Raw genomic sequence first — 13,741 nt, 5'->3', positions numbered from 1 at the left:
GACTTGAATTCAAGCAAACAAAGCCCTGCACCAAAAATTAGCGCAAGAATTTTCTTAAGAAGAAATTAGATAATATCGACAACAGTGAGTTGACATCAGTGCCCTCTTTACAAACCATTTCCCTTACTGTAAGGGATGAGATTAAAAATGGGTTTGATACAGCCTGAAGCAAAAAACCTTTGACAGACAAAACTATCCAGAGCATTCTGCTGAAGAATGCAGTGTGCTGTTTTCCACTTGCAGCATGACAAATCACATGAGGAGGAGAGCGCAGAAATAAATCCATTTCACCCCAACAAACATCTCCCTGTAGAACACTGCACCGCAGGTAAAGCTAACTGATTTTTTTTTTTTCCTGCCTATACCTTCCCTTCAAAAAAAACCCCAATAAACCAGGAAAATGTTATCCCAACAGCCATTGTTAAAGGCACATTAAAATGTTTGCTGGATATGGCTTTGTATTCACAATTTTCTGTTCCAGCAGAAATTGCAAGTACTTTGTTTCTATAACTAAGACAAAAATACCCATTTGATGTATTTGCTTTTTCCTCTTCTTTTTACTTACAGTTCCTTTTGCAGTAAAGGAACAGTTTTTCCCTGAATAACCATTTTCTGTTGCCCTGGGGGAATCTCAGCAATCTTTTCTAGAAGCAACACCCTGGTCCACAGCAGCGAACTGGAACAAAGCCCTTATTTTGTATTTCATGTGTGTGCCTAAGATGATTTGGGATGCGGTACTTCATTCATGTTTGCTATCGGAGTTCCGTCTAGACAAGTGGTCTCACACCGTTGTATCAGGCTCCCAGGGAGCTCCCGCACACCATGTCTTCACAGGTGTCAAACATTCAACAGCCACCCAAAAAGGGACTGAACTTTGGAAAAGCATTCAATAGATGTTTTCCCTGCAGGTCAAAGCCTCCCCCATGTCCTCTTCCCTTACAGCATGCTCTGAAGACTATACAATATTAAGCAAGGTCTGTATGATTTATTTTGCTGGGGGCAAAATCTTAAAAAACAAAAACAAAAACCCCACCCAACCTTTTAAGTGAGGAAGTCACAGAGCCCGTGATGTTAGCAAGGAGATGAAAGAAAGTTTCTGAAGCAAAGAAAGGCACATGGGTATTTGGGGATGACAACTCAATCTCATTTTCCTACACTGCAATACAGATGATTGGCAACAGCCTCCAAAAATTGTATTTAGGGAATCCAATACAAATCCAGGCTCCAAAAGAATCATATTTAGAGAATCCAACACAAATCCAGCTCAGGTTTTCATTTAAATGAAGGAAGAGCACAGCTTTGAGAAGAAGGAGAATGCCTAACAGTGTTCTGTTTAGCAGATTGGATGACAAAGGAAGCAACATGAGAAAAGTCCATTCCATGAAAACTGAATTAAAGACAGCTGATGTTAGATTAAACATATCTGGTAGTCTCAGTTTAATCTCTGGCAAAACCAACAGCACAATAAGCACCTTCTACTTCTCCTCCAACCAAGAAAAGGCTCAGGGATGTGACAGCAGAGGGTTTCAGGTTAGCACTTGAAATATTTTGACAGTGCTCTGCAGGGAAGACTATACCCTGCTTCAGCCAGTGATTCTCATCTCTTACTAACAGCAAATGTACTTTTTTTTTTTTTAAATGTATATCAACACTAGCATTTCACTAAAGATCTATATCTCCCTCTGCTGAACAGATGAAGGGAACAGCAGCCTTGACGGGAACTGCCAACTGGGTTTTTAACCTTTGTATTCGACAGATTCCCTATGGCTCGAAGTTACAGATGACATTTGCTGGGTTATGGATAATGGTCTTTACACACTGAGGACATTTTTTACTGACTTGTCTAAAGCTTTTGACACAGCAGCCCATAAAACCTCCACCCTAAATAACTTGCCTCATATTAAAAAGAGAAGGAGGAGACATAACACATTAGAGATCTTAATCAGTTGAGAAAAGGGCTCTGATGGGTGGGGGAAGCAAAACAGATTTCTCTAGAACTCCTTTGAAACTTTGACCTTTATGGTTTTAAAGAGCTACAGAGATTTCTCACAGGAATAAGGGATAGCTGGTCTTTGTGCAATTCAAAGATTGCCTTCTGTCATACTGCTGGAGAAACAAAATATTCAGTACACATAAGGAAGATTTACCCATGTTACAAAACCAATGAAGACAATAGCAGTAACAACCTGCAGATTTTGGAAGAATTCATCCTTTATGTCTGAAAGACAAAAAATAATTATGTACTGTTCAGACTCTTAATCCAACTTCTCTCCTTGACTATGTAACGTGCAACTCTACATGCACTAGTGCACATAGGCCAATGTCCAAAATGAGTTTTAATACACCCAGAACACGTGAAGAACAGTCATTTTATAGTAAAAGGTGCTTCAACCCATGCTGTCTAAAAATGGGCTACATCTCTGAAGATCTGAAAGTCCTCACATGAGCACCAGGGGTCTTACGTGTATAATGGCTGTTGGAAACACCTACCAAAGCCAAAAGTACTACCTCATTCACTGAACAGATCTCTCCTGATTCAAGATACTTACTGCACACAGCATTTGTTCTTACTGCAAACCCATGACAGCCCTAGTTCTTGAATGACTCAAGGTGCTGCAGGTCATGGTGCTGTGATGGAGGGAAAGGGCAGCAGTCAGACTCCCAGGGACCACATGCTCTAAGAGACCAAGATCACGTAGATAAGGGCTTGAGACATTAAGAAAGGTAAATATGAGAAAACAAATATCCTCCCTAAGATTTCAGGAGAGCATTTATGAAGCAACAGCTTTAAGGGTTTTGTCATATCAGCAAACATCATACAAAAAGAACCAAACAGGCTTCAGAGCAGTCAAAGTGGCTCTAGGGAAAGAGCAGGCTGCTGCCATATGCATTACAATACGCCGTTGAGGGCCTGAGTTTGCCAAATTATCAGTCAAATCTGATTTTGGTCCAGAACTACATTTTACTTCAGTAGCCTGAATAGATATAAGCCTTCTTTCACTAGGTTCTGGAGATGGTGGTCTGATTCATTAGCTAAACCGCCCTCAAAGCAGACTCCACTGGAAGAGATGATGGATATTAAATATAGCGCCACAATCACTAATATTCAAGCTTCAGATAAGAATGTTTAAACCAAACCCCCAAATGTATGGTGGATTATGCAGACAAGGAAATAAGCACAGGAAAGCACATGATGATACACAGGTACCCAATGTGGAAAAGAAGCAATGTACACTCTAGCTAGGCACACACATCTACAGTCTTAATTTTTATCATCTTCTTGAGATTCAAATGGCTAACATGGCCTCCTTAGAGGAACCTAGCCCAAATGTTCAAAAACTCTTCTCTTAAAAACTCATGCAATGCTTACATGCTCAGATACTATGAAAAGATGCCTTCAAAATGAGAGCCCACACTGCATTCCCAAGTTACAGATTTTCCTATGCAATGTGGCAATCTTCACCACTTTGTATGGAAAAAGTAGTGTATGTTATAAAATTCCAAATGTGCACAGTACCCAAATAAAAGGCTGGAACAGTTAATCTACACAGCAGTCTGAACAGAAGATAACACAGGAAGCCATTACAAAGGATGTCATTCCAATGAGCAATTCCTTTAAACTATCTACCAGAAAAACTGCAGCTTTGGAAACTGCAGAGGTTGGAAAGGATTAAACTAAGGGATACAGCAACAGCTAGTAGCAAGAGCAATTTGGCATTCTGAGGAAAAGATGAATCTTGGAATTGCCTATCTGATCCTGAATTTCAAGGCTCATTTCAATTTTAATTTGAATTTTGTAACATTGACTAAATGACTTCTACGCCAGTTGTAAGATAAAATGTTCAGGAAAAGAATATTTAAGCAAACAATTAGCACGCTCATTTCTGCTAGTGACAGATACATCCTTTTCTCCAGAAAATCAAATGGAGCTTTTCAAATTCATTTTATTCGTTCACTTGTTACTGAAGTGTGATGACCTCTGGGATAAAGCCAGGAAACTCCCAATAGGTGTCTATATTGTTACTCACTATTCATTGCAAACGCTTTATCCAAAACAAGTCAGGGGCTACTTTTTCTGTGCAAGTAAAGAACTTATAAGCGCTTTTAAACTCTGAAGCTTATGTGAAATTTGCACATGCAACATGCCTTGCACACCTATGAACGGTTTCATGTCCCTTCACGGTTTCCTAGGAAGCAGCTGCAGCAGGGCAGGAAGACACTGTACAGTGCCTGGCTGATCTGGTAGCATCTCTGATGTGTAGATACAGGCAAGTCAGCTTTGCTGCAAAAATCGTAGGTTTAAATAACACGGCATAGCTGCAGTTCTCCTGATTGTCAGTCCTGAGCAGAAGCAGAATATGATCTACCTACCAGTGCTTTACCTACCAGTGCCAGAAAGATTGTCTTCACCAGGACAGCAGAAGGTATGGTTTGATATTTCACTTTCATTTACATCCCAGCATCCATGAAGAGGGATAATTTTAAGTCAAACCTTCAAGATGGTGTTCTAACCTAAACAATCCCACTAAGCTCAGTGCTTCCCCTGCAATAAGTACTGTCGGGACAGAAATAAGATCACAACCACACTCGTGAAAAAAAGATTCCTCCAAACAACCCTCAACTGACTGAAGTGCTGTAGATGCTTTCAAAGGTTACAACAAATGAAACCTTTGCAGCGGAGTTCTGGAATGAGTTTAAATAAGGTGATAAGTGTGCACTTCCAAAACATGGACCCTGTCCCCTACTTCACCTGCCAATAGCCTCAGAGATCATGGACTAGAGGAAGATTATCGAATACCCACAAAAAGAAAAGACACCCTGCAGGTAAAGTCCAATACAAGTAATGGGCAAATCCTGGACTGCTCCATGCCATACCGATTTCATAAAGGCTGAATTTTGAGCACTGCTGTGAACTTTTCCACAGGCGTGAAAGAAATGCCTAACCTTTGTCTGTGCCTTTGAATACTGTGCTGAATTCATATGCCGAAGGTAATCTTGTAGCTTAAGCCCAAAGAAGCTGCCTAACTCCACCCTAAACATGTCATATATTTGCACAAATAGATTCTTTCTGAATCACTGCAGGCTTTCAATAGAGCAGAGTACTTACCCATGAGAATCTATTAAGGTAAGACCTTGCTTTCAGCTGGAAAACATTAATTCTCTTCCAAAAAGGCACACTGCCTTTTTGGTCATTAATATCACATCATTCTTCTGAGCTGAGTGACAAGCCAGGCAAGTCACCCAGATCTGAGGCAGCACGAAAGGCTAGCTCTACAGAGATGTTTGGAAAAGAGAAATCACCGCTCCAGTTACTGCAGCAGGAAAATCAGTATTTCACTGGACAACGATGGTCTCCAAAGCGGTCCTGCTTGGATACCAGGTATAGTAGCAAAATTGAACGATGCTGATAAAGGAGCCACATGTGACCTTGAACTGTAAGTGCATCAAGGCAATGCAGAGATCTTAAGGGGTGGGTAAATAGTTGCAAATGAAAACAAAGCTGTTGACATAGCAACAGGAGTCCTTCAGTATGCTGGATGCTGGATGCTGTGGATCGGTATTGTTAGTTTGCAGCTGTTCAACAATGAAGGAAAGGCAGCAGCAATCAAAGCCAGAATATGATGCCATTCTGTAATGCTGAAGATGGTGCACAGGAAAGATCTTTAAATAGCATGCAAAACCTGCTAGGGAAGGGCAAAACCATCTTCGAAGGAAAAGCACTTTCTTGGGATGTGTTCTTGCTCAGTGTCACTGTACAAGTGGGGAAGGGAGTAAGGGAGAGAGACAAAGCAGGCAAGAAAGGGGAGAAACCTTAGCATTAGGAGGAGACCTCACGTTCACTGAGGATTTGCCCTGTGTTAACTAATGCTAATCTCAATTCAGACTACCAAAAGCCTGTCTGGGGCTGGCACTGGTGCTCTATGATCAGGGTATGAGCTGATCCAGAAAAAAGGCAACTCAGTTTTGGCCACACAATTGCCAGTATGAAGGAAGAGATGCAAAAGCAAAATTGGCAATGTTTAGGAGGGAGTATGGTATCCCCCATGCAGGTAGTCTCAAACTCTGAGGCTGTAAGTAGTAAAACCAACATAAATCAGCACCGCCCCATGTTTTGCCTGCCCTGGTCACTTAATCTGAAGCCATACCATCAAGAGTTTGTGATAATGCAGTGAAGCAGTTTAGGGACCTGATCAAGGTTAACACTAACCTAGCAAAACCTTAAACTCTGACCACACTGCAACTGTTCTGTTGCTTTCCTCTGCCCATCTGTACTTGTCCGTTGCTTCCACTTATTTTGTGAAGGTCCTGGAGAGCCGGTAGTCTCTCTGTCCTGCATCCCTGAGGAACCCTCTCTCATCCCCCAGTCTAACCCGCTAGATTTGTGGGTCCTACAGGGAAAAAATATAGCATGTGAGAAGATGCATCCAATGTAAGAACTCTGGAGTCTGAAGTTTTGATGACATGATCTCTGCATAATATATGGGAAATGAAAGGTCAGTGGTAGCTGCTGACAGTATTACAACATGCTGGGAATAAAGCATCGCTACTATCAATAGCTACAGTTAGCTCACTAGGGTTAGCAGACAGTCTGATCTCACCCAGACTGCACAACTTGGGACATTCAAGCTGCAAACTGCATGCATTTTCAGCCTTTTTCTTTTTTTTTTTTTTCTTTTTTAAAGCTGGGAAACGGTACTGCTAGAAAATATATGGGTTGAGGGCATCAGTGCTATTGCCAAGGCAGAACAATAATAACTTCAGTCATGATTTATATAGCTAATTTCAGGATAAAACCCTATCTATTTTTAAAAAGAGGAAAAGACCACAAAATTACCTGATTTTGTATTCGGCAGTGATTACAGTTTATACTGCCCAATGTTTCAACTCAGTAAGCATGCAAATAGAATATTTTATTAAAGTAACAGACAAAGGGGATTTTTTTCTTTATGTGCCCTCTCCACTGCAACAGATTTTATCAGGCTGCAGCCAGACACACTAGCTTCCCTCTCACCTGAAGTGACTGTCTGATTTTAAGAGAATTATTTCCCAAACCAAATACTCATTTCTCTCTTGTATAGGCTCTATTTCCAGTTTATTGCTCATTTGTTCTGTTTTAAGCTACCAAAATGATCTTTTGGTCATCTAAAAGCTTTCAGAGTGAAGAGCCCAGAAAAGAAACATATATGTCATCCATATTAGATGGTAATCCTGGGATTTGCTTCTATAGTGGCAACTAAAGCATGGTTTTCTATGGCATCTGAAGCCAACCCCGTTCCCTCTACTGAGAGTGCTCCATATGGAGGTACACAGTCTAACAACACTTTTGACCATGGCTACATCCAAAACAAAGCATCACAGCAACTCCTTCCATTATTACTACTTGTGTTTACAGAAACAGAGGGTTTGACCAAGAAATCCACACAAATCCCAATTCCAACCCACATCATGTCCTCATCAGGAGGCATTGTTCAAGGCAGTTGCTTCATGTTCTCCTGCTGCTGCCAATAATGGGCAGGGACCTGCGGAGGAACTCGGCACAAGGGGGAAAGGGATGGCCTCCACAAAGGAGGAGCAGTACAATACGAACAGCAACAAGCAGTCTAGCAGAGTCAACATAGTCTCATCAGGGAGAAAACCACAGTCAAAGCTGCTGGTGCAATAACTCCTGTTTCGCTCACTCTGCCACAGGGTTTGCAGCCTGACCTTGCTTCAAAATCCATCACCACAGTTCTTCAGTTCACTCCTTTTATTTGGCAATACAGTATGCAAACTGGGTCCAGGTGAAAACGCTTTTTTTAAACCAAGATCTCTGGTTCAGGATTCCGTAGAGAGCCCTGAAGCTGCGGGTATATGACTGTGGCTATCTATACAGCAGTATGGCTGAGGGACCCAGATGATGGCCAGGCTGCCATCACACTCAGCACCGGACATGCAGAAGTGACATCCCCACCCAAAAAGTGCCTGGTTTGAGGACCAGAGGCCCTCAGCAAAATAAAGCCACACAAGGAATAAAAAGGCAATGAGACCATTTCAATAGGCTGCTGCATCAGCTCACAGAATTCATGCCATGTGTTGGCAGATCTCTATGCAACTTTTAAGTATCTTCCTTCCTGTTTTTCTGTAAAAGGGAGTTCTTCTAAAATTGGAGAAAGTGATAGAAAGCACAAAGGTACCTCTCTGAATATCTTACCGGTGTACAATATAGCATCATGGGCAGAGGCAAACCAACAGTCAAGATATTACTAGCAAATGAGAAGGGATACGTAAACTGGAGACAGGGTAGAAAGGACCTTAAGGTAGGCATGCTATTTCTGTGGAGAATGCAAAGTGGGAACCAGCACAGAGATTCAGAGATGCTGATCTAGTTGAAGCATCTGATTAGGAAAACCCACTTCAAAGAGTCATTCTGAATAGATGCATGCAAGTGGACAAGATGCATTTGTCAAGGGCAGAGGAAAATGTTTCCTTAAGCCAGGTGTGAAAGAACAAGACCCTATGAAAAGGTGTTTCAGCTGTATGGATGGGTGGGAAAGACCCTCAAGGAAAAAAAAAAACCCGGAAATTAAAATTGAAAAAAAATAATCATAATTTCAAAATATTAACATTGAAAAAATTTAGACTTGCAGTCAAAATTGCATTGCTAAAGCAAGTCATGCTAGCTTGCAAGCTATTCTGAATACAGAGGAAGGGTGGGGAACTGAAACATGTATGTTTAATAATTTGGTATATTAAATGAATTTACTTCCTCCTTTTATCTCAAATTTTAAGTACCAATACTCTTGCCCTTCCCATTTCATCAATTGCTTATCTCAAAGTCTTAAACTATAAATATATATACACACAGAAACACAGACACATATATAGCATTAAGTTCCATCAAATCAACAAATAAAACAAGAGGGTATATACAGGAGCAGCACTTCTGCCTAAATACTGTGCAAAACTGTGTTAGGCATGCAATGCTAGGAAGTCTTGGCTCTCTCACTCAGTGATTTAGTCAATGGTAAGTAATTGAAGCAATTTTCAAAACTGAAAATCCTCTTAGCATGTGAACAAGCCAAGGCAGAGCTAGGACAGCTTTCTAAAGTTGTCCACTATACTGGTCACTGAATTGGTGTTTAGTGTTTTGAATTGCTTATCTTTATTCCTACTGTGGGGCAAACAGGAATGGCCAAGTCAGTCCGCCCAATCCGCCTTTTTTTTTTTTTAAATACTACTCAAGAAAACCATCTTTGACTCTTCGTTTATTAATTTTATAGCCCATGTGACAAATCATGCTATTTAGAAGTTAGATTGCTTTTTCCATAGACTAAATGAAGTTATTAAACAACACTAGCTGAAACCGATGAAGGAGAAAAACCTTTGTCTCCATCATAACACATTAAATAGGATTGTTTCACTATATGGACTAAGTAGACAGTAACTAATTTCTTCACTCTGATTTTTTTTTTTTAGGAGTTCAGAAAGAACATCTTTCCAGACTCCAGTATTTCTTTTAATTTCATATGCCATTTTTCCACATGTATTTATGGCTGAAAGATCAATTAGAATTCCTTTGTAGGAAGTAATTCCCATCAGTTCAATTACTCTATGTAATTGTTTCAGCAATCATAGTTAAATATCCATTTTAATTTTTATTTAGTGACTCAATTACCAAGCATCAAGCAGATATAAACACTTTTAAAATTTTATCTTCTCTCCCTCCTACGTCTTGTTCCCCAGTACAAGTACCATTTTACCCCTCAGCATTCTCTAAATCATAAAAATGCACATGTCATTTAAAACCTCCATATAACTCCTAGTGCTCGCTAACGCTTCTTTCCCAAACACACTTGTTGAATATGAGCCCACTGTAGTTTGTTAGACCTGAGTGTAGGGATAGAGACACTCCTATCTGCTTCCATCCCACATGCCCTACAGCTCCAAAAGCCTTCATAGATTTAACTGTGCCTCATTCCCCTGCCTGCCTTTCAGGTGGAAAGGAATCCCAGTTACTGATTTATCAGGAAGAATGCTGTTTCATGGTGCTTTTACATATCTATTTTAATCAGTGGCTGATCCATTTGAAGCTGGTGCTCTCACCTTTCCCTAGAGCTTTTCACAGATACCTCCTTTCATTCCAATGCTGCTAGTAGATATTGTAATTCAATTCTATTCTTGCATGTAATTCACCAAACTTCAGCAAGATGCCTGTCAAGCAAGTCAATATTTTACACTGCAACTTGAATCCATTTTTTGCAGTGTATCAAAATGCAAATTTATTTTTTCCTCCTAAGAGTCACAATCGAAGTAGAACCAGCCTTGAAATGGGAACACCTAAACGAAATGGCAAACCAGTGGTTGCAAGAATGATCAGCATATCTCCTGAAGTCCAGAGACAGCAAATGTCATCATAACATCTAGTTAGAAGCGCATCAGAACTCCCCAAGGAGAAAGAAAATGCAGAGTTGGTTAAACATTTATAGATATCTCCGAGTTTCAGTTGCTGCATGCATAGCATGATACAGTTTCCTCCCAAAGCAATGCCCACTCTGCTCTCAAATCTTTGTACTATCACCAAGAACTATTTAATCTAAGTGAATAAAAGGCTCATCGTGCCTTCCCCACTGACTACTAAAAACCAAAACAAAACAAAACAAAAAAACCCCCAACATTAACAGCAATCTTTGCCCAACCTAGGAAAACATGAGCCCACCCATGGGGATTGTAGTTGCAGTTACGGGAAACACGCACAACCACTGTTTTACAGCACACCTCAGGTAAAACCAGTTAAAATTCCCAGTATGGCTTTGTAGTATTTATACAGCAATGCTATAAATCAGTAAAAACAACTATCACCATGTTAACACATTAACTTTGCTATGAGACTCTCAAAGCTGAGCTTTGCCTGGTTGCCTTAGTGATCTCAATAAACACACTAGGCGACAGCCTTTCGTGAGCTTTTATCTCTGATAGAGGCACCCAAATTAAAAAGTCAGGCTGCAGCATGAAGTTGACACTTAGGTATCATGATATCTTCTGGGTGACTGCACACTTGAAAAGTCTTACTCAGAGGCATTTTAACTGGAAAGGCACCTCAGTCCTGGGCAGAGTAGCCAACCTCACATCTTCGGGGGGAGTAAGAAACAAAGGAAGGAAGAAAAAGTATCTCTTTGCCCCAAACCCCTTTTACCTACCTGCACAGCCAAAAGCTAGGTGATACCTAGAAGAGGGGCTGAATTTGACACAACACACATTAGCCTTGGCCTCGATGCTTGCTACTGAGTTGTCCAAGTTGGTAGACCACAGCTTCACTAGAGAAACAGAAAAACAGAAATGAGTAAACAAAAACAACCAACCTCATTTGAAATGCATAATATCTAGTTATTTCATAAATAAGATTCTGAAAAGCCTCATTTGCCAAGATGTTAGTAATTATAAAGGGTCAGTTGCTGCTAATGGCTGGTAAGCTTGAGAACATTCTCAAATGCGCACTGTAAATATTCTGCCCACCTCCATACACACAGGAGATGCTGAAAGTCCACATCTCGTATGGCTGAGAACATCAGAGCAGGTGACTAACCACATGTTAGAATCAGAGCATTTAAGGCTACCGGAGTGCAGATTCATATAATCAAGAGCAAGAAGGTTTGCATCCTTTTTGTTCCTTGTCCCTTAGCTGGGATGCAAGAACTCCATGTTCCACGGCAGAATTGCTTTGAACAGAATAAATATACCTAATTGTATACTTGAGCACAGTGAATGAGAACAACTTGTTTTATTCTCGAGAAACTGGCACGGACAGGAAACAAATCGGTGTGCTGGCTTCCTATGATGAAATATTCCCTTGGTACAAGGAACTCTACTGTTCTACGATACTACCATGTGAACATTGATTAAACTTCATGGTACAGAATGAGCTCTTCCTCCAAGTACTCACTTCAGTGCTTCACAGGATGACCAACAGAAAACACCAGCAGCTTTTCAAAATAAAGCTTTCCTCACCCTCCACAAACACCTGAAGTACCATTCAACCTTAAAGATGAAGCATGCCAGCTGCTCCCCGCAGAGCCAATCTTACTATTAAAAGCTAGAGATGTAACACTTTGTGCTTGATGCAGATGAAGGGGCAGCACATTGGCATCAAGCCCCGTTGATGCCTACGAGGCAGAAAATAAGACTTAAATGTTCTCCCTTCCCCCCTTTTCTGGATGAGTGGGTTGCACTGTACTAGAGTATCATGATCAACATGCTGAGGCAGGAAGCGGAGCAAGCTGAAGCCAACGTTTGAACACGCAAGAGCTACGTGAAGGCTTAATCCCCTAAACAGCTCCCCATGAGAGCCTGGGCTTCTTTAGGTCTGTGGCCAGTGGGTCCTCTGCTATCTTTTTACAGAAAGCTCCTTTGGAGGTGAAGTGAGCAAAACCAGCAAAAGAACAGGAATCTTGTTACCCACTGTGGTTCATACATGATGTAAGCAGTCTTATGGTATGTCCCCCCACTCTCTGAGGAGTCCTCTGTATCACCTCTTGGTCAGTCTTTCCCAGGAGCTTTGAAGGAGAAGCAAGGCTTCCACACGGATTACAAGACGATGTTTTAGATGGTCAAGGAAAAGGAGGGGAACATGGGCAGGGTTGTTCTAGCGCACCTACTTTTTAATAGTATGGCAAGCAATGAAAAGCAACAAGATTGCACTATTTCTGACCATACCTAGGAGAACTGCTTCAAGCACAAAGAAAATACATACTGCTCAGAGCACACCAAGGAATCATTTTAAATACAGCACTCTGTGGGTATCTGACAGCTGCCTGGAACCATTCTAAAGCAGCACACACACACACCAGAAATATAAACACTGATGCATACTGTATTTGCATAAAAGCATTATGTAAAATTCAATTAAAACAGCACCCACCCTGTTGTTGGTTTTCAGAAATAAATCCATTGTCATTTACTAGGGCTATAATATTCATCCTAAACACTGAGCTACATTTCAAAATGAAACCAACAGCTTTGCAAGCATGGCTTAAGATGCTCTCTTCTCCCAAGTGAGCGTGGATGATATACCTCCTCCATTGTGTTTTGCACTTGGGGGCGGGAAGGGGAATGGAGACAGCAAAGACGATTTTGCAAAACAGTAAGACATTAGCATTTTGCTTTAATGAACAGACACCAGGAGATGTACAGTCTAAGTTGCAGTGGCAGTAAAGGACATGAAGTTTATGGATGAGATGGTATAGGAAGCAAATAATACCATGATTACAAGAGGACACTGTTGGCAGACAATATAGCTTTAACTTGAGGTGTGCAGGGAGGTTACATGATCTCATAGTTCAGAGTGATGTTCTGCCCAAATCTAGTACTAAAACCACACAGGCTTGTCTTGAAGCCTTCCAACCAGGTATCAATATTTAAAGTTGCATCCAAAGCGGCCAAGTCTCTCCTTGACACCACCTCTAATAAACAAATGGCCATCTGGTCTCAGTTTTGTAGCAAAAGCTAATTGAGGGCTCAGTTTCAACTTGGCTCCTTTTTTTCATTCAAGTTTTCAGGTCATAAGCTGAGCCATTTAATCTGGTGAGGAGTCAACCTGTGTGTTCAAAGCCATCATAATATTCGTTACAACTGACAGACACAGATTAGAGTCTGCAATTTCTGTGATCTAACTGCTGTGGAATACGCTGGGCTCCAATTATATCTTAGTCAGTGCCATAAAAAAGGATATATGCGACATATAACACCACATAATGAAACATGTCAA

The 13,741-nt window shown here is 40.9% G+C and overlaps 1 protein-coding gene across 8 annotated transcripts in view; it reads right to left on the bottom strand.

Annotated features, from left to right (window-relative positions):
• COP1 (COP1 E3 ubiquitin ligase) overlaps window positions 1-13,741 on the bottom strand; it is a 131,371-nt gene that overhangs the window by 46,683 nt on the left and 70,947 nt on the right. For 7 of the 8 annotated variants that reach the window (XM_075038601.1, XM_075038602.1, XM_075038603.1 and 4 more), the window contains one exon: window positions 11,178-11,294. The exons of the other annotated variant lie outside the window; for it this stretch is intronic. In XM_075038601.1, coding sequence (XP_074894702.1) covers window positions 11,178-11,294 — 117 coding nt within the window. The remainder of the gene's footprint in view (window positions 1-11,177; window positions 11,295-13,741) is intronic. 8 annotated transcript variants of the gene reach the window in all.

The sequence above is a fragment of the Buteo buteo genome, chromosome 10 (assembly GCF_964188355.1).
Source record: "Buteo buteo chromosome 10, bButBut1.hap1.1, whole genome shotgun sequence".
NCBI lineage: Eukaryota > Metazoa > Chordata > Aves > Accipitriformes > Accipitridae > Buteo > Buteo buteo.
Note: the sequence above shows the minus strand (reverse complement) of the source record. Positions and strands in the feature narration are given on the sequence as shown.